General features: G+C 42.5%; 2 protein-coding genes across 4 annotated transcripts in view; both read right to left on the reverse strand.

Annotated features, from left to right (window-relative positions):
- Positions 1-58: 58 nt before the first annotated feature.
- LOC110506491 (lymphatic vessel endothelial hyaluronic acid receptor 1) lies at positions 59-5,622 on the reverse strand. Its single transcript, XM_021586138.2, has 5 exons — positions 5,421-5,622; positions 4,867-5,044; positions 4,620-4,759; positions 1,021-1,336; positions 59-767 (listed from the first exon to the last, which is right to left on the reverse strand). Exons 1-5 carry the CDS (start codon positions 5,503-5,505, stop codon positions 539-541), a joined length of 948 nt encoding a protein of 315 aa, XP_021441813.2. The 5' UTR covers positions 5,506-5,622; the 3' UTR covers positions 59-538.
- Positions 5,623-7,151: 1,529 nt separating this feature from the next.
- Positions 7,152-24,795, reverse strand: part of LOC110506477 (inositol 1,4,5-triphosphate receptor associated 1) — a 29,630-nt gene continuing 11,986 nt past the window's right edge. For 2 of the 3 annotated variants that reach the window (XM_036963933.1, XM_036963935.1), the window contains 20 exons: positions 20,688-20,900; positions 16,824-16,942; positions 16,541-16,602; positions 15,843-16,016; positions 15,237-15,314; positions 15,072-15,118; positions 14,933-14,989; positions 14,184-14,681; positions 13,866-13,944; positions 13,243-13,369; positions 13,107-13,137; positions 12,123-12,263; positions 11,894-12,025; positions 11,071-11,224; positions 10,923-10,972; positions 10,586-10,738; positions 10,388-10,452; positions 9,419-9,538; positions 9,003-9,134; positions 7,152-8,878 (listed from right to left, as the gene is read on the reverse strand). In XM_036963933.1, the coding sequence (XP_036819828.1) occupies positions 8,632-8,878; positions 9,003-9,134; positions 9,419-9,538; positions 10,388-10,452; positions 10,586-10,738; positions 10,923-10,972; positions 11,071-11,224; positions 11,894-12,025; positions 12,123-12,263; positions 13,107-13,137; positions 13,243-13,369; positions 13,866-13,944; positions 14,184-14,681; positions 14,933-14,989; positions 15,072-15,118; positions 15,237-15,314; positions 15,843-16,016; positions 16,541-16,602; positions 16,824-16,942; positions 20,688-20,900 (2,679 nt within the window). In that variant the 3' untranslated portion in view covers positions 7,152-8,631. The remainder of the gene's footprint in view (positions 8,879-9,002; positions 9,135-9,418; positions 9,539-10,387; positions 10,453-10,585; positions 10,739-10,922; positions 10,973-11,070; positions 11,225-11,893; positions 12,026-12,122; positions 12,264-13,106; positions 13,138-13,242; positions 13,370-13,865; positions 13,945-14,183; positions 14,682-14,932; positions 14,990-15,071; positions 15,119-15,236; positions 15,315-15,842; positions 16,017-16,540; positions 16,603-16,823; positions 16,943-20,687; positions 20,901-24,795) is intronic. The other variant, XM_036963934.1, reaches the window with a different exon arrangement.

A 24,795-nucleotide genomic window follows, 5' to 3' on the forward strand; every position in this document is an offset into this window, starting at 1 on the left:
CTCATGGCGTTAGTCTGCATTTCCAAAAAAGGCTAAGAAGTAACTGCAAGGCAGGGTATACAAAAAGTTAGAATTTATTGCATCAATTCGAGATTGGCATTAGTTTAAAAATATGATTTAAAATGCAGTAGTTAGCAGTGGCCCTGGCATACTGACTAACCTTTTTTGAAGTCGTAAAATCAATTATATGTATAGCAAAAAATATGAAACCATTTTCAACTCAGCTACTATACTAGTCCTAAAATCAACTCATCCACGTTGCAGCAATAATTGCCTTGATGACATCGCCATCTAGTGGTTAAAATACAGGACGCTCTCCAGAACAATCTATTGTGAACATAAACAACAGAAAACAAGGAGACATAAAATAACCTTTTAAAGCAAAATTGGAAAGGCATCCCATGCTATAAATAAATGCATTTGAATAACATTAATGCACACTTTATACAAACTACTAAACAACATAACTTCCATAAGCAGGAACATAACTTTAAAAAAGCAGCCAGACCTTATCTTTGGTCTTACCAAATCTAAAGCATCAAGGTTCTGTCTCTGATGCTGAATCTGCGTTGGTCTCATCACTGATGTTTACACTGATGTCATTGGCTGTCTCTTTGCACACATCCTCCTCAGTCTCAGCTTCAGCCTCAGTCTGGGCTTCCTTTGTGTCCTTCATACAGGTGTGTGCTGCACATTCCTTTGTCTCAATGTACTCTTTCTGCTGCTCTCCATCCCAGCAGGGGAGAATAGTCTTGAGCCCATTGTTCCTTTTTAAAGAGGAAAAATAAAATGTGACGTGCAGGCTGAACATTAGTTAACACAGTATCAACTTACATCCCTAAAGTCACTCTGCCTCTGCCAAAAATCAAACGTATGCATGACCATGTCAACGGGTATATGTTATAGTAATTGTGCTTAATGAATTACCTCAATCTAAATAATGGTTTTCAATTCAAGGGATCTTACATATCTAGTTTTTCCCCTTTTACAAAGAAAAGGTAACAAAACAAAAACACTTACATTCTAAAGTACAAGAGAATGGCCATTGCGGTCAGAAGAAGAACAATGGTCGAGGTGATAAGTATTGCGCTGCTCACGGGCTGGGGTAGTTCTACCTCTACCTCTGGGCTATCAGAAAAACTACTGAGAGAGAGAAGAGAGGAGCGAGAATGAGAGGTGGGCCGGGCGGACTGTGTGGAGGGGACAAGATGAATGATGGCTGGAGAGAGGGAGGTAGAGGGGGATGAGGCCTCTCCTGAACGAGAAGGATGTGCTCCCTCCTGTTGCTTCGGCGTGGTCAAAGCGGTATCAGCTGTGGTATCCTCCAATTGTATCACTGTGGTAAGTAAATGAGAGTAAGTTAGCAATGCATTCACATTCAATTAAATGAATAAATTGATATCCAGCATTACCATCACAGTAGCTGTTTGCCAAACATTTTCATTTCACTCAATACCTAAAACTTGGTCACACCACCCCAGGGACAGTTCAGGAAGTTAATGTAGGATGTTTTTCACACTCAAATGTTCCCTTTTCCTCTCACGTTCATACAATTGTTAGTCTCACAAAGGAAAGGAAAGTAAGTGATTTGACTTTCTGAAAAAATCCCAATTACCTCAGAGTTTAGGGTCAACAGAAAGGCACAGAACAATTAGCCTATATACAGTGCCTTGCGAAAGTATTCGGCCCCCTTGAACTTTGCGACCTTTTGCCACATTTCAGGCTTCAAACATAAAGATATAAAACTGTATTTTTTTGTGAAGAATCAACAACAAGTGGGACACAATCATGAAGTGGAACGACATTTATTGGATATTTCAAACTTTTTTAACAAATCAAAAACTGAAAAATTGGGCGTGCAAAATTATTCAGCCCCCTCAAGTTAATACTTTGTAGCGCCACCTTTTGCTGCGATTACAGCTGTAAGTCGCTTGGGGTATGTCTCTATCAGTTTTGCACATCGAGAGACTGAAATGTTTTCTCATTCCTCCTTGCAAAACAGCTCGAGCTCAGTGAGGTTGGATGGAGAGCATTTGTGAACAGCAGTTTTCAGTTCTTTCCACAGATTCTCGATTGGATTCAGGTCTGGACTTTGACTTGGCCATTCTAACATCTGGATATGTTTAGTTTTGAACCATTCCATTGTAGATTTTGCTTTATGTTTTGGATCATTGTCTTGTTGGAAGACAAATCTTCGTCCCAGTCTCAGGTCTTTTGCAGACTCCATCAGGTTTTCTTCCAGAATGGTCCTGTATTTGGCTCCATCCATCTTCCCATCAATTTTAACCATCTTCCCTGTCCCTGCTGAAGAAAAGCAGGCCCAAACCATGATGCTGCCACCACCATGTTTGACAGTGGGTATGGTGTGTTCAGGGTGATGAGCTGTGTTTCCTTTTACGCCAAACATAACGTTTTGCATTGTTGCCAAAAAGTTCAATTTTGGTTTCATCTGACCAGAGCACCTTCTTCCACATGTTTGGTGTGTCTCCCAGGTGGCTTGTGGCAAACTTTAAATGACACTTTTTATGGATATCTTTAAGAAATGGCTTTCTTCTTGCCACTCTTCCATAAAGGCCAGATTTGTGCAATATACGACTGATTGTTGTCCTATGGACAGAGTCTCCCACCTCAGCTGTAGATCTCTGCAGTTCATCCAGAGTGATCATGGGCCTCTTGGCTGCATCTCTGATCAGTCTTCTCCTTGTATGAGCTGAAAGTTTAGAGGGACGGCCAGGTCTTGGTAGATTTGCAGTGGTCTGATACTCCTTCCATTTCAATATTATCGCTTGCACAGTGCTCCTTGGGATGTTTAAAGCTTAGGAAATATTTTTGTATCCAAATCCGGCTTTAAACTTCTTCACAACAGTATCTCGGACCTGCCTGGTGTGTTCCTTGTTCTTCATGATGCTCTCTGCGCTTTTAACGGACCTCTGAGACTATCACAGTGCAGGTGCATTTATACGGAGACTTGATTACACACAGGTGGATTGTATTTATCATCATTAGTCATTTAGGTCAACATTGGATCATTCAGAGATCCTCACTGAACTTCTGGAGAGAGTTTGCTGCACTGAAAGTAAAGCGGCTGAATAATTTTGCACGCCCAATTTTTCAGTTTTTGATTTGTTAAAAAAGTTTGAAATATCCAATAAATGTCGTTCCACTTCATGATTGTGTCCCACTTGTTGTTGATTATTCACAAAAAAATATAGTTTTATATCTTTATGTTTGAAGCCTGAAATGTGTCAAAAGGTCGCAAAGTTCAAGGGGGCCGAATACTTTCGCAAGGCACTGTATTCATGAATCACCATAGCATAACATTTCTCTACTGGATCCATTGATCCAGTGACACGAGCCTACCAGACGAGCTCAGCATTCAACACCATAGTGCCCTCAAAGCTCATCAATAAGCTAAGGACCCTGGGACATCTCCCTCTGCTGGATCCTGATCTTCCTGACAGGCTGCCCCCAGGTGGTAAGGGAAGGTAACAACACATCCGCCACGCTGATCCTCAACACGAGGGCCCCTCAGGGGTGCGTGCTCGGTCCCCTCCTGTACTCTCTGTTCACTCATGACTGCACACACCATCATTAAATTTGCTGATGACACACCAGTGATAGGCCTGATCACCGACAACGACGAGACAGCCTATAGGGAGGAGGTCAGAGACCTGGCTGTGTGGTGCCAGGATAACAACATCTCCCTCAAAGTGATCAAGACAAAGGAGATGACTGTGGACTACAGGAAAAGGAGGACCGAGCACTCCCCCATTCTCATCGACAGGGCTGCAGTGGAGCAGGTTGAGAGCTTCAAGTTCCTTGGTGTCCACATCACCAACAAACTAACATGGTCCAAGCACACCAAGACAGCCGTGAAGAGGGCACAACAAAACCTATTCCCCCTCAGGAGACTGAAAAGATTTGGCATGGGTCCTCAGATCCCCAAAAGGTTCTACAGCTGCACCATTGAGAGCATCCTGACTGGTTGCATCACTGCCTGGTATGGCAACTGCTCGGCCTCTGACCACAAGGCACTACAGAGGGTAATGCGTTCGGCCCAGTACATCACCGGGGCCAAGTTTCCTGCCATCCAGGACCTCTATACCAGGCAGTGTCAGAGGAAGGCCCTAAAAATGGTCAAAAAGACTCCAGCCACCCTAGTCATAGACTGATTCTAAACAGCTTCTACCCCCAAACCATAAGACTCCTGAACATCTAATCAAATGGCTACCCAGACTATCAAATGGCTACCCCCCCCCCCCCCCCCCCCGCTTCCCCTCTTTTCACCACTGCTACTCTCTGTTCTCATCTATGCCTAGTCACTTTAATAACTCTACCTACATGTACATACTACCTCAACTAGCTGGTGCCCCCGCACATTGACTCTGTATCGGTTCCCACCTGTATATAGTCTCGCTATTGTTATTTTACTTTAATTACTTGTTACTTTTATCTCTTATTCCTAGCTGTATTTATTTGAAACTGCATTGTTGGTCAGGGGCTCATAAGTAAGCATTTCACTATAAGGTGTTTTATTCGGTGCAAGTGACTACGGTAATACAATTTGATTTGATTTGATTTGCATTGAGATTAAGATTTTTTTAAATCCTTTACTGTACCTGAAGCATTGAAGCAGAACACATCAAAAAGTTTGGTGACAGAGGCTCTCCATTTGATGACACCGGTCTGGTTTTGACCACAGGTTTTACTGGCCTCAATACGAGGGATCACTGCAAAATGTTCATCAATCCACCCAAACCTAGAGACACAGCCAATTTAAATTGGATTCATTTATTCTCAGAGGTTATCTATTATGAAAAGGATCACTAGCATACAAAGAAGAATCGAATCCAAAAGTAATTTTACCTGCATGTTTCCAAGCCCAGTCTCTGAGCCTCCTCAACCTGGGAATTGGAGGCCATGGTTACACCCAGATACCAGCACACCTTCCTGGCCTCAGAGGCATTGAAGGCATAGGTAAACTGGTTGAGGTAATTTGTGTAGCTGACCAGAAACACCCCAGCTATTTGTCTCTCTGGGAAAGCTGGTGTTAAGGGAATTGAAGATTAGTTTATGTGCATGTTTGCTGGTTTTAAAATTATTTCTAATTAGTCAAGTTTATCAATTTGAAAATCCAATAATAAGTCAGAATATTTTAAACTAATGATGTTTTTCTTCTTTTAGATAATTTAGTGAAAGTATCACTTAATGCATTTGCATGCCTTGTATTATTTAATATATTTTTATATCAACGTTCATCAGTAATCATTCATGAAGATTACAAAATCACTTCAAAATGATGTTCAAAGTTTTTCTCCAAAAGCACAATGCATATTTGAGAACTGATTTTGAAGGCAACATCTTTGAGCTTTGAGACACATGCAGTATAAAAATAATGAATACAAAAAGATTCATCTTACCATTGATTTTGCTAGGAACAACGTGTAGACCAGAGAATGACAGTGTGAGAGGCAGCAGTAGTGAGAGGATCCAAACCTGCATCATGGTTACCAATGGTCAGTGACACCGGACTGGGAGCTACTGGGATGTGTTCCACTGTGTGTCTGTGAGCCAAATGAAGGGGTTAGTGAGAGGTGATTCTCTTCATATTAGAAGGGTGGGTTCATGAAGTGTACAAAGCTGTTGTATAAATGACCAGTCAGACGAGGTGGTGACAAGGTCACGGAACCACCGGGAACAGGAAGCAGGCAGTACGTTCAGTATGAGCACTTTAGGAGCCAACCAGGTCCAAGAATAAGATAAATGTAGCAAGACGTTAACATAACATGATGCAGAAGCATCGGAAGTGTGGCATAAACTGCTGAAGTAGTGGTAATATTTTTTTAAGAGGTTAATTAATTGAGAATAAGATGAACAGCTCTTACTCATAATACTGTGTAATAACACATTATGCTCGAAAAGACAGATGGAGGATTCCATCCGAAACTGATCTTCAGGCCTCCTTTACCAACTTCAGGAAAACATTTCTGAGATGATCATTTCTGATTTGACCTCAAGGATCCCTTCTGTTAAAACAACTAACATTAAAACATTGAACCTTAGTCAAATTTGTTTTAATAGATAGGCACGTTAGATTGGGAGTCTGCCTAAAAAAACGTATGGATGCAGAATAAGCATGAATCAAACAAGCTAGTCCTTAAGTTGTATTCTTTCGAGAGAGTACATGAGGAGTTATTTGGCACAGATAGATGTTGGGAACATTTTTTCTTTTTTATTGACTTTGGCACCTCACACAATGATTTCCTCCCTCTGCCGTTTGCTCAGTCATTAACAAGCTCGTGATCCCTGGCATCCTCTGATGACTCTGACACACAGCGAAATCCCACTTCCAGCAAAACACCTCACCCCAACCTAGTACAGCAGGAAATGACGCAGACAGAACTGAAAAATAAGCAAAAGTAGTTTTTTGATGTGTGAGAAGAGTCAGTGACATTTAAACGTCCCAAAACAATGGACATCTAAAGAGGACATCTATATTTTCTTTTGTGACATTAATTGAATATTAAAACAGAGAGAATCACTCAAGCTGTCACGTTCTGACCTTAGTTCCTTTGTTTTGTCTTTGTTTTAGTATGGTCAGAGCGTGAGTTGGGGTGGGCAGTCTGTTTGTTTTTCTATGTTGGTTTCTGTGTTCGGCCTAGTATGGTTCTCTATCAGAGGCAGGTGTTGTTAGTTGTCTCTGATTGAGAATCATACTTAAGGTAGCCTTTTTCCACCTGTGTTTCGTGGGTGTTTATTTTCTATTCTGTGTTTTGTTGCACCGTTCAGGACTGTTCGTTTGTCGGGTATTGTTTTTGTTTCAGTATTCATTCTTTATTAAATTACAATGAATACTTACCACGCTGCACCTTGGTCCTCTCTTTCTCCCGACGACAACCCTTACACAAGCAGCCTTGACACACTGCAGCTACAGCTTAATGGAGCCAATTAGATTACATAAGTGGTTTCCTGAGAGATATGACAGATCTTTCATTTTCATAAGTGTAGGGCGGAAGGGAACAAGCACTGTGTTGAAAAATACAATTACTGTGTCACTCATTCCACCGAGGTTAGCATGAGAATTCTGCCAATACACCTGTTTGCTTCATGTAAACTGCACCTGTTTGTCTTATTCACTATGAAAATGAATGCTGGGAGTTAAGGCACCTTTATTTCAAGGCGAAGTTGACACAACAGAAAATCCTGGCACACAAGTGCGTAGAAGATAAAACATTTCTCATGCTGTCTAAAAGTGCTCTCGTACATGAAGGAAATCTTTCAGTGCTCGGAGGACGCAAACCAACACAGGAACAACACATACAAACAAGAACCATCAGCTGCTAAATATTGCACTTGAGGAACTACTTTGGAATGTGCTTGTATTATAGATTTTCCAAAAAAGTATCTGCTTAAATTCCACAAATATAGATATTTTACACAAAAAAAAAAGTTGAATTAAAAAACATATCTCTTTAAATATCTCTGTAAATCTCTTCAGGGGAGGTCCGTTTACTGGACCTGAGAGAATGAACATAAAAGTAACAGAGTGGTAGATTAATGTACGTTAGTCTAATGTCTACTGTGACATTTGTCTTAGGGAACTCATCATGAATCATCCATTTTCGCCCAAGGGGCCACATTCAGTCCTACAGGATGACATTCAGAGTAGGACAAGGAATAATAACAATACGTTGTGAATATATACAGTGAGGTCCAAAAGTATTTGGACAATGACAAATATATATTTGTCTCTGTACTCCAGCACTTTGGATTTTAAATGATAAAGACTATAAAGTGCAAACTGTCAGCTTTAGTTTGAGGGTATTTGGTCCCATATTCATAAGTGTAGTATATGTGTAGTATTTGGTCCCATATTCATAAGTGTAGTATATGTGTAGTATTTGGTCCCATATTCATAAGTGTAGTATATGTGTAGTATTTGGTCCCATATTCATAGCACACAATGATTACATCAAGCTCGTGAATACAAACTTGTTGAATGCATTTGCAGTTTGTGTGTCAGATTATTTTGTGCCAAAGAGAAATGAATGGTAAATAATGTATTGTGTATTTTGGAGTCACTTTTATTGTAAATAAGAATAGAACCTGTTTCTAAACCCTATTTAAATTCATGTGGATGCTACCATGATACTTATGAATGAATTGGGAATAATGATTTGTTCCCCTCCAAAATGCTACCCTCCCTGTTCATTCTGTTCAATGTGTCATTCAGTTCACCTGATATGGATGGAAAGGCCCTCATATTAAAGCTGACAGTCTGCATTTTCACATAATAGTCATTGTATCATTTCAAATACAAAATCCTGGATCTCACTGTAGATAAGAACATATTTCATCACACTATTATACTTGGCCCCCTAAGCAACAATCATATATCAACATCAGAAACAGTCAGGCAGCTTTCCTAACACAACATAAATATGCCTTGATAACGTTTATGATCATTAGAAGACTTATCCTCTGAAACCAATAAAAAACGAAATAAATGCTCCCAAAGATACACCCCCCCCAAACCCTAGATCTTCAAAACCCTATATTCAAGTTCAGCTCTTGATGTATCATGGAAAAAAAGAGTATTTGGACTGAAAGAAGTATGAGACAGGCTCTTTGTTATTCTGGAGTGGGATTCTTTGGCTGTACTCCTACATTCAGTCCAAAGATCTTCTTCTTGCCCTGGACCATGGCTTTTTCTGCCGACATGTCCCCATGGTTGTTATAGCGATCACTAAAGTATGTGAAAACACTGACGGCCAGAAACGTGACCAGGAACAACGTCAAAACAATCCAGAGAAGTCGGTTACGGCGGAAAATCTTGGGGCAAAGTCGGTCAAGAACAACTAGGACCTCTTCAACCTTACTGTAAAGGCAAAATTGAGAGGTGATTCAGAACAATTACAAGGTATACACCCAGTCATTATACAGCGGCTAGTATAACTACATCATAATTTATTTACAGTTGATCAACATGAAGTGAAAATTACCTGTTGAACTTTTCTTTTCTGCTGACCTCTTTTATTTCATCCTTCTTTTCTGGATTTTCCTCTACCTTCTCCTCCTCCTCCTCTTCCTCCACCTCTTTGACTTCTTTACTTCTCTTCAGTCCCTCTTGGTAGCTGTATTTGGAACATCACACGTGTTTTCTCATTAAAAGGCACATGAGCTGAACGTAGAGGAAGTATCATAAGGCAGCAGGGGCACATTACATATACACTACTTCACTTTATTGCAATGCTGACTGTACTGAATGTACTGTTATATTTTGTTGATTCTTCATACTATTATGTACTGACACTATTATGTCAGTACAGCCACTCTTCTGTCAGCGTGCACAGGGTGTGTGACTGTGGGTATGATTGTGGGTGGTCAGGGTGAGTGGGTACATAGAAAAGGGCCTCACCCTTTATTGTAGGCCTCCTCCTCGATCTTTGCCTTGATCTCTGATCTGATCTCCTCTAGGTTGACGGAGGGCTTGGCTGGGGCAGATGGCTCAGCTTCCTGCTCTGCCACACTCTTTCCACTGCATTGTTTCATTGCGGAAAGAACACATAGAACATTTTACCAATAGATATTATGATGAGAGTGAGGAGTGCATCATGGTCATTAGGCTTTCCATCATAACACTGTGGCCTTGTGTTAATGGACAGGCTGGAACGCAGTTGAATGGCAGCGTGCGGGGATGGCACCATCACTGCCAGGCAAGCTTGCGTAAAAACCAAAAGTACAAAGGCAAAATGTGTACATGGGGACTCTTAAAACGTCCCTGGCTTTTACTGAGCAGACACTTGATACAATTGTTATTGTCTCTCTCGCTCCGAGAGATCCTGAGATTTTGGCATGGGGCAAACTAAGAGAGCACACCACTTGAATGCTCTCTCTCTCTCTCTCTCTCTCTCTCAGACTCCCCTTATTACTAAGCCAGGGATGGAGTCTCTGGCCTGGCTTTTGTCAAGCTCCCCAGCCCAAATGTTTAGATTACATCTCAGAATATCCCATCAGCCAGTTGCAGTTGGGTTTTTATGGAATGTTGCACAGTTATTTTGGGTGCATAGACAATCTGGGAGTTGCATAACGGTAGTGCAGTTATCTGCTGTATATGGCCCCTGGTATCCGGATGGCAATGGTTAATCAAGCTACTTCCTGAAGGTCAAGTACACAAGGCAAAGATTCTGATACAGCACAAGATGTCTTCTGATAAGGGTGTACATATATTAAGGCCCCGCATCGCCCATTGTTTCACAGTGCTGTGAACGGACCTTGGGAACCAGGCAATACAGGCAAGGAGATAGATTGTGCTGAGAACAGTATGTACAGTATATTCGTGGGTATGCATTAGGTCAACATTATGACAGAGGATGGAGGAACATACCTCTCAGCTATAGCTGGATGTGTAGGTTCAGTGGGAAAGTTGCTTTTCATACTGTTGGCTTCACACTGTAATTAACAAGATCAAACAACATGCATGTAGACAAAGCAGACTGATAATATCCTGTCTATTTAAGTTAACCACTTAATCATGTGGTCAAGTTGACAGGCTGAGAAGGCCGTGATTGGGTAGAAAACATACCAGGACAGGAAGTGCTTGGCCCATGGTGGGTTGGGGGCTGGGTCCCATGGCAACGCTGGGGCCGGGTCCTGCCATGACCGGGGTCTGACCAGGGATGTTCAGGAGGTTAAATTTGGGGACTACCGCAACACTGACCCTCCGCCTGGGCAAAGCCTGATAAGGATCCATTGGAAGGGAGAGAGAGAGGGTGAGAGAAAGAGGAGGGAAGAAAAGAGAGGGAGAGTTCAGTTGGGGATATTATCCTTAAAAAGATATGGTCTATCACATTGAGAACTGTTACCCTGATATAACCAGTCAAACCCAGTAGAAACACTCTGTTCAACACTACAGCACCAACCTTTCCCAGGGTCAGGGACATAGACCTGGATGGCCGTGGGACTCCATCATCTAACCAAAGAACACAGGAGAACGTAGTTTAAGTCAATCAACATTTTGCAACAACTTGCCCTTCATGTAATGGAGATAAAGAGTTTGTGCAGGTGTACCTCCAGTGTCTATGGATCCTCCATAGCAGCGACTAGAGTTCTGGTTGGCCAGCTTCTTGAACTCCATCAGCTCAGCGTGGTCCTTCTCATAGGTTCTCTTCAGATTCTCCACGTACTGCATCATCACCTCTGTGGCCTTGTTCATACGTTTCTCCTATCACACACAGGGTTCCAAAAGGGTTCTTCGGCTGTCCCCATAGGAGAAACCTTTTGGGTTCCATGTAAAACCCTCTGTGGAAAGGGTTTTACTTGGAACCCAAAAGGGTTCTACCTGGAACCTAAAAGGGTTCTTTAAAGGATTCTCCTATTGGGACAGACAAATAACCCTTTTAGGTTCTAGATAGTATCTTTTGTTCTAAGAGTGCAGCAACAGCAGGGTCATTACTGTCTATGGGCAGGAGAGTTAACCATACAGTCACAGCAGAGAGAGAGAGAATATAATTTTGAGAGGGACTCCAACACTGTGGAAAGCCATCATCATGTCCAGTCTGGGGTCAGGTCTTGTACAGCAGCAATATTGTTAGTCTATAAATCACAACGGACATACCCCTGAGTCCTTCCCTAGTCATTTATTGGACTTGGCTTTGGTGTGAACGATAACCTGAGGGAAGCATAACAGGCTAAATATTTCACAAACATATCTTATTTAAAAAAAATATTTAAAAAATACCCATGCTCCTGAACATCCCAAAGTATTTTTCTCATGACAGTGGAGCATGGAAAAGTTTTCACTTTCACTCAATGTTTTCTTCTCTCATTCGGGGGTTTGAGTGTACCCTGTGGATGGCCCATGCTATCCTATCCTATGTCTGATTTCCAGTACCTGTCTGACTGCTCCAACCATCTCAGCTCTGCTGGAGAGCCTGTTGGCCAAACGGTGCAGTACTGCTACTGTCTCTATGAGGCACTGGTAGGACTCGCGCTGCTCCATGTTACTCCACTGTGGTGCCGTGCACTGAGGAGGCAACAGCAACAAAACAAAGGACCTTGATAAATGAGTGAATCACAACTAATTTCATATCCTGTGTCATCATGGCCGACTAAAGGCTGACCTTCAGAGAGCCTTTGAATTCTTCCAGTTCCTTCTCCGTGTTCTCCTCGGTCAGGGTCCGCTCCCGCTCCGCCTGTTTGAGCCGTGTCTCCAGAGTGTAGTTGTCGTTCCGGAACGCCAGCGACAGTTGAACAAACGCGTTCTGTGGGGAGGATATGACTGTGTTTAATGTTCATGAAACGGTCCCCGGGGACACATTAGGTACCATTATTAAGGACTGAGACACGTCAACTCACTGGACCGCCACACAAAGTAGATCAGAGGGGTCAAGTCAATTAATGTGCTGCCCAAGAAAACATGAATACAGTATGGGACTGAATAAACACATGTAACACTGAACATCCTTGATCACATGTTAACATAACATAACTGTTATGCTAGCAATGTACAGTATGCGGTAATGTAAAGCACAACTACACCAGCTGGCTACCCAGCTACCATATAGAACGACACCAGCTGGCTACCCAGCTACCATATAGAACTACACCAGTTGGCTACCCAGCTATCACTGGCTAGTTGGCTACCCACCAAATAGCCAGTGTGTTGACAGTGCTGCTTGCTACCAGGCCTGAGATGAGCCTATAACGTGCAGCGATGATGACAGATGAACTCTTGGTGTCATGCTGTCATGATCAAAGGGTCTCTGCTGCAGCATTCCAAACATCGTCCCAGAGTACTGAGGCAAGTGTTGAGAGGAAATTGGTGAACTCGACTGTCCTAGTGCACAACATGTATCCCCTTGGGAGGGACAGGCGTCTGTGCAGGCGGGGCTAAAGCCTAGTCCAAGTGCTCTGCACTCAAACAACACAGCCATGTTTGCATTTTCTCCTTAGAGACAGGAAATTGAGGCTCCCATTAGTCTCAATCATTGGTAGAGACTAGGGGCTTCCTGTACATTACATTCATGAGGCCACAGACAACGGGAGAACATGCACTGTAAAACTGGTTACTACTGTATAATACACTCTCCAGAGTAGATACTCACCTCAACTTCTTTTTCCGTGAGTGGAGGTGCACTGCAATATAATCAAAGAGGAAATATAGGTTCTGCATGTAAGTAGAAATACTAAAATCTATGGTAAAAGGTCATTCCCTGTCAGTCTAAATACTGTGATACCCACCAGCCTGGTAGCCCTCTGTGCAGTTTGAGTTTCCTCAGCATGATGTCTGAGATGTTGGGCATGGCATCTGACTTCTCTTTAGCATCCTCATCAGTAGGAGACCCTGCAGGGGGCAGAAGAGAGGGACCTGGCCGCACACACACACACACACACACACACACACACACAATTAGATAGCCACGTTGTAACTATCTGGTCTCTATGGGGAAACTAACTAATTTATTTAAATAATCAGATTACTATTTTGATAATCAACCTACTTCTGAACAACATTGTGCTGCAGTCTTCTTGGATCACAAACTATTTCACTGATGTCTTTTCAATGTTTTGGCAAAACAATATTAGCTGAGTGGGTTCTCTCACTCACACCATCTGCTGGTGCAAATTTAAAATAAAATTTCAGGTTGCCAATAAATTGCAGCTCTATGCCAAACTTAGAACAGAACATGCCCTCAGTTCTAAGGAAAATCTCTCGGGGTCAGTAAGGACTGTGACGTAGCTGGGAGCCTTGACTCCTTTCCCCCTCACTAGATAAAAGTCTACTGTCTACTCCAATGGTCTGTTAGACAGCACTACACACAGCACTGTCTCCTCTCCAGGTCAGACACGGGGTAACACAGTACCTCTTTCCTGTTCAGCTGTTTCACTCAAGTCTGCCAACTTTGACCCCACAATGCTTTGGTTCCGCATCAGCTTGTGCTCCTGTATACAGAAGAACAGTGCAAATGTGGATTTTAAAGAGCTTTTATGTTGTAACTGTGTCACATACAAAGATGTTTACGAGACCAAAATATTACAAGAACAAAACATTCTCTCTCTCAAGATTTTAGCATTTACCATAAAGGTTCTTAAATCCCCAAAACATGCAATAAATGTCACATTAATGCTATCAGGTTCAAGTCAAGGGATGAGTCCCGGTAGTTAAAAGGCTCCCATCGTACCTCTCTTATTTTGGACAGCTTCTGCACGTTGACAGGCTGTACAGGGAAGTCCTTGTACCCAGAGGACTTGAGCAGGGCATCCCGGGTCTTGTCTTGAAAGGAGAAGGTTTCCTCGTTTGTAGAGGGGAGACTTGGTGCCCCATTTCTGGCGTTGAGAGTTCCAACAGTGTCCCAGGACACAGCTCTCATTAGGGGAGGAAAGGCCCCGATGGTCTTGATCTCTGCCGTGCAGGGGGCCTGCTGAGTGGGGGGCCGAGGGACAGGCTTGGCCACCCCAGTGGCAGGGGCCTGGTTGGGGGCTCGGGCCAGACCCTCTTCTGGCTTATTGACTAGTACTGGTGCTGGGCAATTCTTAGCTGTTACCCGGGGGTCAAAGTTCTCCTTCTGGCCCCCACTGGGCTCCCTGGGGGGTGGGGGAACAGAGTAGCGTGGAGCCAGGGTGCCTGAGGACACCTTACGCTTCTCATTAGGCTTCCAGTCCACCAACCTCCTGGTGCTCTAAAAACAGCAATATCACAATTCTTTAAACACTGTCAATTCAGGAGAAACTAATTGGATTTTCTTGGAGAGGGGGCGCAAGAATGTCAACATTTACAATTTTCTACCGTAAATGAATTATTGTAACCAACATAGCTATGAGCATAGCTATTCTGGAGTGTAAACTGACTACGTATTGCATTTTCATGTATGACTAACTGTTCCAGGGTGCCTCTTGAGAATGAGAGTGGTGGTGATTAGTGCTATGCTACCTCATGCTCCGGTGTACTGGTATCAGCCTGCTCCCTCGCAGACAGAACCTCCAATCGCTGCCAGAGAGGAACACGAAACAACACACATCAACATACTGTTAAAATACCATTACTGAGTGCATCAGAAAAATATAATTACCAGGCTGACAGGCGACGAGGGGGCATAGTTCACCTCTGTGGCTACAGCTGAAAGAAAAAGGTTTACAAAAAAAGCGGAATAATGAAATGTATTTTTATGCAGGGATTTTCATGCTCCCCAGCAAAGAGAGTGAATATCCTCTAACTGACAGAGAGATGGACGTACCTATTTGAGGGGCTGTGATTAGAGAGCTGCTTCTGGACGGTACAGGTGAGGAGGATGGTGTGTGGTTAGGAGAAAGACCTGTGGGTAAAACATACACATGTGTTTTATGTTTGGACAATGAAAGTACAGTAGACTGCATCAGCATCGCTTTCCAGATAACAACGCAACAATAAAACTATAGGTATTGGGATTTCATTTGACATCTGCCACTGTAGTCTGTTACGTGATGGAAGACTGGACTTATCTGGCGTGCATTCAGAATGCTGCAAGACGAAGGCATGAGGGCACGTACGTGATGTTCAGATAACTCCGGAAGTCAAGATAGAAACATACAGCAATTACAATGACTCACTTACGCAACTCAGCTAGCAGACCTGAGGGTTTGTTGGCTGCTCACTGTATTTCATAACCAGCGTTAAGAGTCAAAATATTGTTCAACCAAATCTACACTCCACCAGCTGATTAAATATCTTCTGTGTAAATAGTGGTCTTCAACTGAATAGCTTAAAACTTACATACGGTACACAGTAAGACTTACCATAAAGTACTTGTCTATTTCCCTGTTTCACTTGTATACCAGTCTGTAAACCAGTGAGTGTCTCTCACCTGTGGGGGATTCAGAGAGGCTGCAGGTGGACTTTCGGCCCCTGCGGCTCAGGAAGCGGTCGCTGACTTTCTTGGCCTCCTGCAGCAGCACCAGGTTCTTCTGACGGTCCTCCTCCGAGAGCTGCAGCTCAGGCAGATGGTCTTTCACCAGGTCTATCACATTGCCTGTACTGTCTGAGAAGGATACACACGCGCACACACACACACACACCAGAGTCGTAATTAAAACACAAACAGAGACAATAAGAGACAAATGGCAACAACCAATAGTCTTCTCTCTGAGCTCAGGCAGATGGTCTTTCATCCGGTCTATCACATTGCCTGTACTGTCTGAGAAGGATACACACACGTGCGCAAACACACACACACACACACACACACACACACACGGCAACAACCAATAGTCTTCTCTCTGAGCTCAGCACAGAGCAACAGGCCAACATCAATAGTAATCAAAGCAGAAGCATCCCGGCACTGAGAGCTTTGGCTCTGATTTTCTAAGGACAAAGGGCCCCAGTTCTGTATGCTGTCAGACACTGATGACCAAACTTATACATTTCAATAGATGGAATTAAATTAGCCATACAATGTTATGAAGAAAGAAAATCTGAATGGAACTCACATTTTGAACAATGGACTTATGTACGTTTTGTAAACACGAGGCTATATTTAGCCTTTAAGTATTTGACTGTACCCACCGACAGTAGTGATGGGTCCTCCCAGGGCGTTTCGGGACAAGCGAGGTCTGGGACTGTGTGGTCTGGGAAAGAGAAACGTTTCAAATGAACAGACGCCGTGTTCTTACGACGCAGTCTTTATTTACATTTAGCTACTCTAAACACTTGAAGAAGGATGGATTTTATTTTCTAGAAATATCTCGATGCTGGCTTGGTTAAAGTGGATCATTTTTCCAGAGGTGGTTTGCTCTCAATCCATCTTGACATGAACAGTCCTGTTCTCAGGATGAAATAACACATGTACCTGGTCTGTTCCAGAGGGCGACCGTCTGCTTGGACCACGGTCACGGTCGCTTGCTTTGGGAAGACAATGGTGGGAGCAGGCATCTCCACGGTAACTGCTCTACTTTCAGCTGGTGTATACTAGATAGAAAAATATGTGAGAAACAAAAGGTTTAAAATAAGTTAGGAGAGGTACAACTTTAGTTATGCAGCAAGACCAGAACTAGACTGCATGAAAAGGGTTTTGAGAGGACTTTGAGGGACCGGGATAATAGAAATGGTATCCTGCCATAGACAATCTAATATTGTCTCTCAAAAATAAGGCAAAATCATAGATATGGATATTGTTACTGCAATGACGTAAATTGGGGGACATTTTCATTTAAATCTTTTGAAACATAAAATCATGCAAAACAAAGATTACAGAGACATTTGAGTAAACATGTCTCCAAATGGCTTGTGTCACAGCAAAGGCACCAACACTTTCTCATGCTCTGCCCTTTAACCTTCCTGCTTGTGTACACATCTATAAAATCTTTTGTACACACTTTCACAGAGATGTTTGGTGACTTGGTTCCCCAAACTGGAGACTTGCTGTTTTCGTACACTTTTAATGTTGATATTAGTGTGAAGACAGAGCCTAACATACACCTTAATGTCTCTCTAGACCCTCCCTGATGTTGACCATGACTGGGACTGTATGGGGAACGTGGTGGAATCAGCAGGGGGGGAAAGACACTTCAACTTCAAGGCACAACCATTTCAAAGTACTTTTAAGGGAAAAAGAAATAAACTTGTGGTCCTCTGTTAACGGTGGGTATTTCAGTGAGGCACTTAGCTCTGTTGACTAGCAGGTGGTCCCTGGTTTCCAGCAGCAGCATTTTTAGCTCAGCAGCACAATGTCAACAGCCTGAACCCCTGAAGATCAGAAACTCTAGACAACGTCCCTCTGGACTAAACACATCCTGAACTCACTGGACCTCAGCATCCCAGGAGAGTGGAAGCACAGAATGAACACTCACCTGAACCATGTGATCTGTAACTAAGTCAACCATGTTAAGTATATTTCCAACATTAAAGGTCAGGCTTATATACCCCATTCATGTTTTATTTATATCCTAGTATCTAGTTCTATCCTGAGAGAAAAGTATGCAAATAAACAGGGAGGCATTAAATGATACTTCACTGAGACCTTTGTCCTGGAAGAAATTGCTAATAAATTATATCCCTATAAGAGTCTAAAACTGCTGAAAGGCCAGGGCTATTGTTTAATAAAGGAGGATCATTTTATACGGCTGCCATACCCCCAGGTTAGATTACAGAGGCTCATTGCATTCCTCAGTGAAGTCTTATCTAGGCCGTGTTTATGGCTGACTGGAACGGATGACAGTGTACTCCTAGGAGGAGTAACTCAGTGGTTCTGGTGAGGCAGCCATCCGCTCAACACAAATCTGTTGTGTCTCTACAGTGTAAACCAAACAGCTGTACAGTGCCTTGCGAAAGTATTCGGCCCCCTTGAACTTTGCGACCTTTTGCCACATTTCAGGCTTCAAACATAGATATAAAACTGTATTTTTTGTGAAGAATCAACAACAAGTGGGACACAATCATGAAGTGGAACGACATTTATTGGATATTTCAAACTTTTTTAACAAATACAAAACTGAAAAATTGGGCGTGCAAAATTATTCAGCCCCTTTACTTCCAGTGCAGCAAACTCTCTCCAGAAGTTCAGTGAGGATCTCTGAATGATCCAATGTTGACCTAAATGACTAATGATGATAAATACAATCCACCTGTGTGTAATCAAGTCTCCATATAAATGCACCTGCACTGTGATAGTCTCAGAGGTCCGTTAAAAGCGCAGAGAGCATCATGAAGAACAAGGAACACACCAGGCAGGTCCGAGATACTGTTGTGAAGAAGTTTAAAGCCGGATTTGGATACAAAAAGATTTCCCAAGCTTTAAACATCCCAAGGAGCACTGTGCAAGCGATAATATTGAAATGGAAGGAGTATCAGACCACTGCAAATCTACGAAGACCTGGCCGTCCCTCTAAACTTTCAGCTCATACAAGGAGAAGACTGATCAGAGATGCAGCCAAGAGGCCCATGATCACTCTGGATGAACTGCAGAGATCTACAGCTGAGGTGGGAGACTCTGTCCATAGGACAACAATCAGTCGTATATTGCACAAATCTGGCCTTTATGGAAGAGTGGCAAGAAGAAAGCCATTTCTTAAAGATATCCATAAAAAGTGTTGTTTAAAGTTTGCCACAAGCCACCTGGGAGACACACCAAACATGTGGAAGAAGGTGCTCTGGTCAGATGAAACCAAAATTGAACTTTTTGGCAACAATGCAAAACGTTATGTTTGGCGTAAAAGCAACACAGCCCATCACCCTGAACACACCATACCCACTGTCAAACATGGTGGTGGCAGCATCATGGTTTGGGCCTGCTTTTCTTCAGCAGGGACAGGGAAGATGGTTAAAATTGATGGGAAGATGGATGGAGCCAAATACAGGACCATTCTGGAAGAAAACCTGATGGAGTCTGCAAAAGACCTGAGACTGGGACGGAGATTTGTCTTCCAAAAAGACAATGATCCAAAACATAAAGCAAAATCTACAATGGAATGGTTCAAAAATAAACATATCCAGGTGTTAGAATGTCCAAGTCAAAGTCCAGACCTGAATCCAATCGAGAATCTGTGGAAAGGACTGAAAACTGCTGTTCACAAATGCTCTCCATCCAACCTCACTGAGCTCGAGTTGTTTTGCAAGGAGGAATGGGAAAAAATGTCAGTCTCTCGATGTGCAAAACTGATAGAGACATACCCCAAGCGACTTACAGCTGTAATCGCAGCAAAAGGTGGCGCTACAAAGTATAAACTTAAGGGGGCTGAATAATTTTGCACGCCCAATTTTTCAGTTTTTGATTTGTTAAAAAAGTTTGAAATATCCAATAAATGTCGTTCCACTTCATGATTGTGTCCCACTTGTTGTTGATTCTTCACAAAAAAATACAGTTTTATATCTTTATGTTTGAAGCCTGAAATGTGGCAAAAGGTCGCAAAGTTCAAGGGGGCCGAATACTTTCGCAAGGCACTGTATATAGCTCCGGACTGTACACAGGCAGCTTTCAGGAAGCCTCTACTTTTTGTCTACGTTTCAATGGCATGTTTTCAGGGAGACGTACTGGACTAGGCAAAGCCACATTCAGAGACTCATAAAACATACAATCTATCCACTGCTCTGTACAAGTCTACTCAACTAAATTAACATTAGGGTGGGGAGTCACACAGGATCTGAACAGGTGACAGAACAAAACAACGAGAGACAGTTCAGTCTTCAGAGTAGAGCCAAGATCTAGAGGGGTCTGGACACACTGTGCAAACCTTGTCTTGACCACCAGCGCAGTGCAAATTACCTCATCAACACAAAAAACACAGGGTAATAAGAGGCGCTGGGGGAAAAAAAGTTTGTGATCTGGACAGAAGAGGAAAGAACATCCTGCTTATGATTTTTCTGGAATTAATGACATATTTTCACTGCTGAGCAAAGCTTTGTTCCTGAGTCAAAAATAGAAGTGGGTGAAAAGCAGGTCATTGTTACTAAAAGGTACACACATCCATAACACACTGACATGTATTAGCAATGAATATGTGAGTAATACTATGAGCATAGAGATAAGAGTTAAGCCTAATGCTCATATTGCTCATATGCTATTGTTGCTCACATATTCATTGCAAAACCGTATAGCTTGCCAATACTGAAGCTTATGTTCTAGGTTCAGTATTAATGAGCGAGTGCCATGTATAGCTCTGAGTGCAACATACCACAGCTTTAGAGTGAAGGTTTAATGTAATGGATAGGTACTCACTGTGCTGGGTGAGCTGGAGGAACTGTCGAGCTCCTCAGGGGAATCCTCCTCTTCTTCAGGGAGGACGGGCATTACGGGGGGCTGTGGGGCTCGGGGTCGTGTCAGTGGGAAGAAAAAGGGGCTCTCAGCTGGAGTGGGTTGGGTAGGGGATTCCTCTAACTGCTGTTCAGTCTGAACCCAGGGAAAGCAGTACAACTCGTGGCCCCCTCCTTCCTGAAACCAGAATTATATGCATGCAAGCAGGAAGTCACACAGGCACCACTGAGAATACACAGCCTCTGATAGCTTCTAACTATCAGGGAAACCACAAAGAAGCATGACACTTCCTCGAATAGGATAAGTGTATAGAACATTTGTCTATGAATGGGTGTGCCAACTGGTGGTGGCTATGTCTGTTTGAACTTTGATGCTGGAAGACAAAACCTATGATATCATAAGGAAAGGGCCTTGTAGACATACATTCAAAAGGTCTGTAAATAGTATTGCAGTTGCACTATTCTGGTCATCTTGATGTAAATGGACCAACGTGAAGTTTGTAGGAGCATATCATATTTGATGTCAAATGAAAGCTAAGTCTATGTTTTTGGGACATGAAGGCATAGATTTTTCAATCATTTTCAATTCTAAAAATGTGGCATAAGTAAAGTTTTGATTTGTGGATAAACAGAGGGAAAAGATGTCTTAGAAAACATCCACCAGAAAAAGTCTTAAAAGGTATCAGAAATACATCAAAACCCAATAATGATGATGTAAAGACCCCTGCTAACTAATATCAACACTTATATTTAGTTTTGGAGAAATGATTTTCCTTCTGTAAGTTTAAGAAATATTGCCTAGTGTCTTGTCATTCTGTTACAAAAAATCCACATATCTATAAGATATTATGAGGGAGGATAATGAAATTTCACAGAAATAACAAGTAAAGGTAGTCCTAGCAATTAGTTATATTGTTTCTAATGATAAAAATGTTGTTAAAGAATTATTAAGTGATTCAAATGTTTTGAAAAATCTGCAATTGAATTCGTCACAATGGAAAATCATAGTAGTCACTAACCACAGTTGCAGTACAGTACAGTAGAGCACAGTAGAGTAGAGTACATTGTAATGGACTGGACTCTACTGTACTTTTCGTTACTGTACTGTACTGTGCTCTTGTCACGACTTTCGCCGAAGTTGGCTCCTCTGCCTGTTCGGGCGGTGCTCGGTGGTCGTCGTCACCGTCCTACTAGCCGCTACCGATACCTTTTTCGTTTGTCTGTTGGTTTTGTCTTATTAGTTTCACCTGTGTGTATTTTAGTTTAATTAGCTTCCCTATATGTAGTAGTTTGACCCGCCCTTGTTTTGTGCGGGATTGTTTTTGTTACTCTGTTGGATGTGGTTTTCATGTGTGTATTCTCCGGACTGTTTGGTCCTGTGTTTGGGCTGGTCTGTTTTATGCGCCCTGTATGTTGGCGTGACCGTTTTTTGGCCGGAGAATGAATCACGATTTACTGAACCCTGCTCTCTGCGCCTTATTCCAACCCACCACTCCTAGTATCCCGTGACAGCTCTACTGTACTGCACTATACTTTACTCTATTTGTATTTTATTTACTGTACTATACTAAATTCTACTCTACTGTACTGTGCCGTACGATGTCCAAACTTGTGAAACATAGACGTCTATGATTGGTACAGATTTTGTCCGGTCTGGACCAAAAATAGCCAGTGTGTAGAATAATACCAAAACATGCAAAGGAGGATATTACATTTTTCTACCTTTGTGCACCTATTCAGGATGTATCACCATGAATACACATTCATAATTGCATTTCTGCATAGTCCAGATTAAGCACCCATGATCCATTACCGGGTGTTGATCCACCAAAATATACTGAACAAAAATATAAACGTAACAGGTAAAGTGTTGGTCCCATGTTTCATGAGTTGAAATAAAAGATCCCAGAAATGTTCCATACATACAAGAATTGTATTTCTCTTTCTTTGTGCACAAATGTGTTTACATCCCTGTTAGTGAGCATTTCTCCTTTGCCAAGATAATTAATTCACCTGACAGATGCGGCATATCAAGAAGCTGATTAAACAGAATGATCATTACACAGGTGCACCTTGTGCTGGGGACAATACATGTGTAGTTTTGTCACACAACATAATGCCACAGATGTCTCAAGTTGAGGTAGCATGCAAAAAGATGCATGCTGACTGCAGGAAGGTACACCAGAGCTGTTGCTAGAGAATTGCATGTTAATTTCTCTACCATAAGCCGCCTCTAACGTTGTTTTAGAGAATTTGATAGAATGTCCAACCGGCCTCACAACCGCAGACCACAGGCCAGTCCAGGACTTCCACTGGCTTCTTCAACTGCGGGATTGTCTGAGAGCAGCCACCCGGACAGCTGAAGAAATTGTGGGTTTGAAAACCAAAGAATTTCTGCACAAAGGGAAGTTCATATGCGTGTGTGTCGTCCTCACCAGGCTGTTGACCTGACTGCAGTTCGGCATCGTATCCGACTTCAGTGGGCAAATGCTCACCTTCGGTAGCCACTGGCATGCTGGAGAAGTGTGCTCTTCATGGATGAATCCCGGTTTCAACTGTACCGGGCAGATGGCGTCGTGTGGGCGAGTGGTTTGCTGAACAGAGTGTCACATGGTGGCGGTGGGGTTATTGTATGGGCAGGCATACGCTACTGGGCAACAAACACAATTGCATTTTATCAACAGCAATTTTAATGCAAAGAGATATGACGAGATCTTGAGGCCCTTTGACGTGCCATTCATCCGTCGCCATCACCTCATGTTTCCGCCATGATAATGCACATGATAATGCACGGCCCCATGTCACAAGGATCTGTACACAATTCCTGGATACTGAAAATGTCCTAGTTCTTCCATGGCCTGCATACTCACCAGACATGTCACCCATTGAGCATCTTTGACATGCTCTGGATCGACATGTATGACAGCGTGTTCCAGTTCCTGCCAATATCGAGCAACTTCACACAGCCATTGAAGAAGAGTGGGACAACATTCCACAGGCCACAATCAACAGCCTGATTAATTCCATGCGAAAGGAAATGTGTCGCGCTGCATGAGGCAAATGGTGGTCACAACAGATATTGACTGGTTTTCTGATCCACGCCACTACGTTTTTTTAAGGTATCTGTGATGACAGATACATATATCTGTATTCCTAGTCATTTTAATTCCATAGATTAGAGCAGCGTTTCCCAACCCTGGTCCTCCAGTACCCCCAACAGCACACAGTTTCGTTGTAGCCTGTCATTCTGTTACCAAACTTTGCATCTGTACTGTTCATCTAGTAAATGTATTTTAGTAACATTTTCAGTGGCAATTGTTAAAAGTAGACTTATTTGTATAGGGGTTAAAGGCTCAGTGCAGTCAAAAACTTGATTTTCTGTGTTTTGATATATATTTCCACACTATGAGTTTGGCCTATTACTGTGAAATTATGAAAATGATAATAATACCCTTTCAGTGTAAGAGCTGTTTGAAAAGACTGTCTGTACTTTCAGCCTGTTTTGGTGGGATGGAGTTTTGGCCTGCCTGGTGACATCACTAGGCTGTAAATGTGTTAATATTAAACCAATAAGAAAGAGAGTTCCAAACCTCTCTGCCAATGACAGATAGTTTTCATTTTCCCCTCCCCACTCAGACAACTCCCAGACAGTCCTAGCAAAATTCTTGCTTGAGATGTTTTTTGTTTTCTTTTTGACCATTTTGAATGAAAATAATCACAGTGGCTAAGTTTCCATCCAATGTGCTACAGATTTTCATGCAAATTACCTGTACATTTTCTGACAGTGTGTTTTACTTGTTTTAGTGTTGCTCAGGACGTGAGCTGGGTGGGCATTCTATGTTGTGTGTCTAGTTTGTCTGTTTCTGTGTTTGGCCTGATATGGTTCTCAATCAGAGGCAGGTGTTAGTCATTGTCTCTGATTGGGAACCATATTTTGGTAGCCTGTTTTGTGTTGGGTTTTGTGGGTGATTATTTCCATGTCTGTGTTTGTTTCACCACACAGGACTGTTTCGGTTTTTCACATTTATTGTTTTGTATATTTGTAGTGTTTCTCAGTATTCGTGTTGATTAAA

The sequence above is a fragment of the Oncorhynchus mykiss genome, chromosome 26 (assembly GCF_013265735.2).
Source record: "Oncorhynchus mykiss isolate Arlee chromosome 26, USDA_OmykA_1.1, whole genome shotgun sequence".
NCBI lineage: Eukaryota > Metazoa > Chordata > Actinopteri > Salmoniformes > Salmonidae > Oncorhynchus > Oncorhynchus mykiss.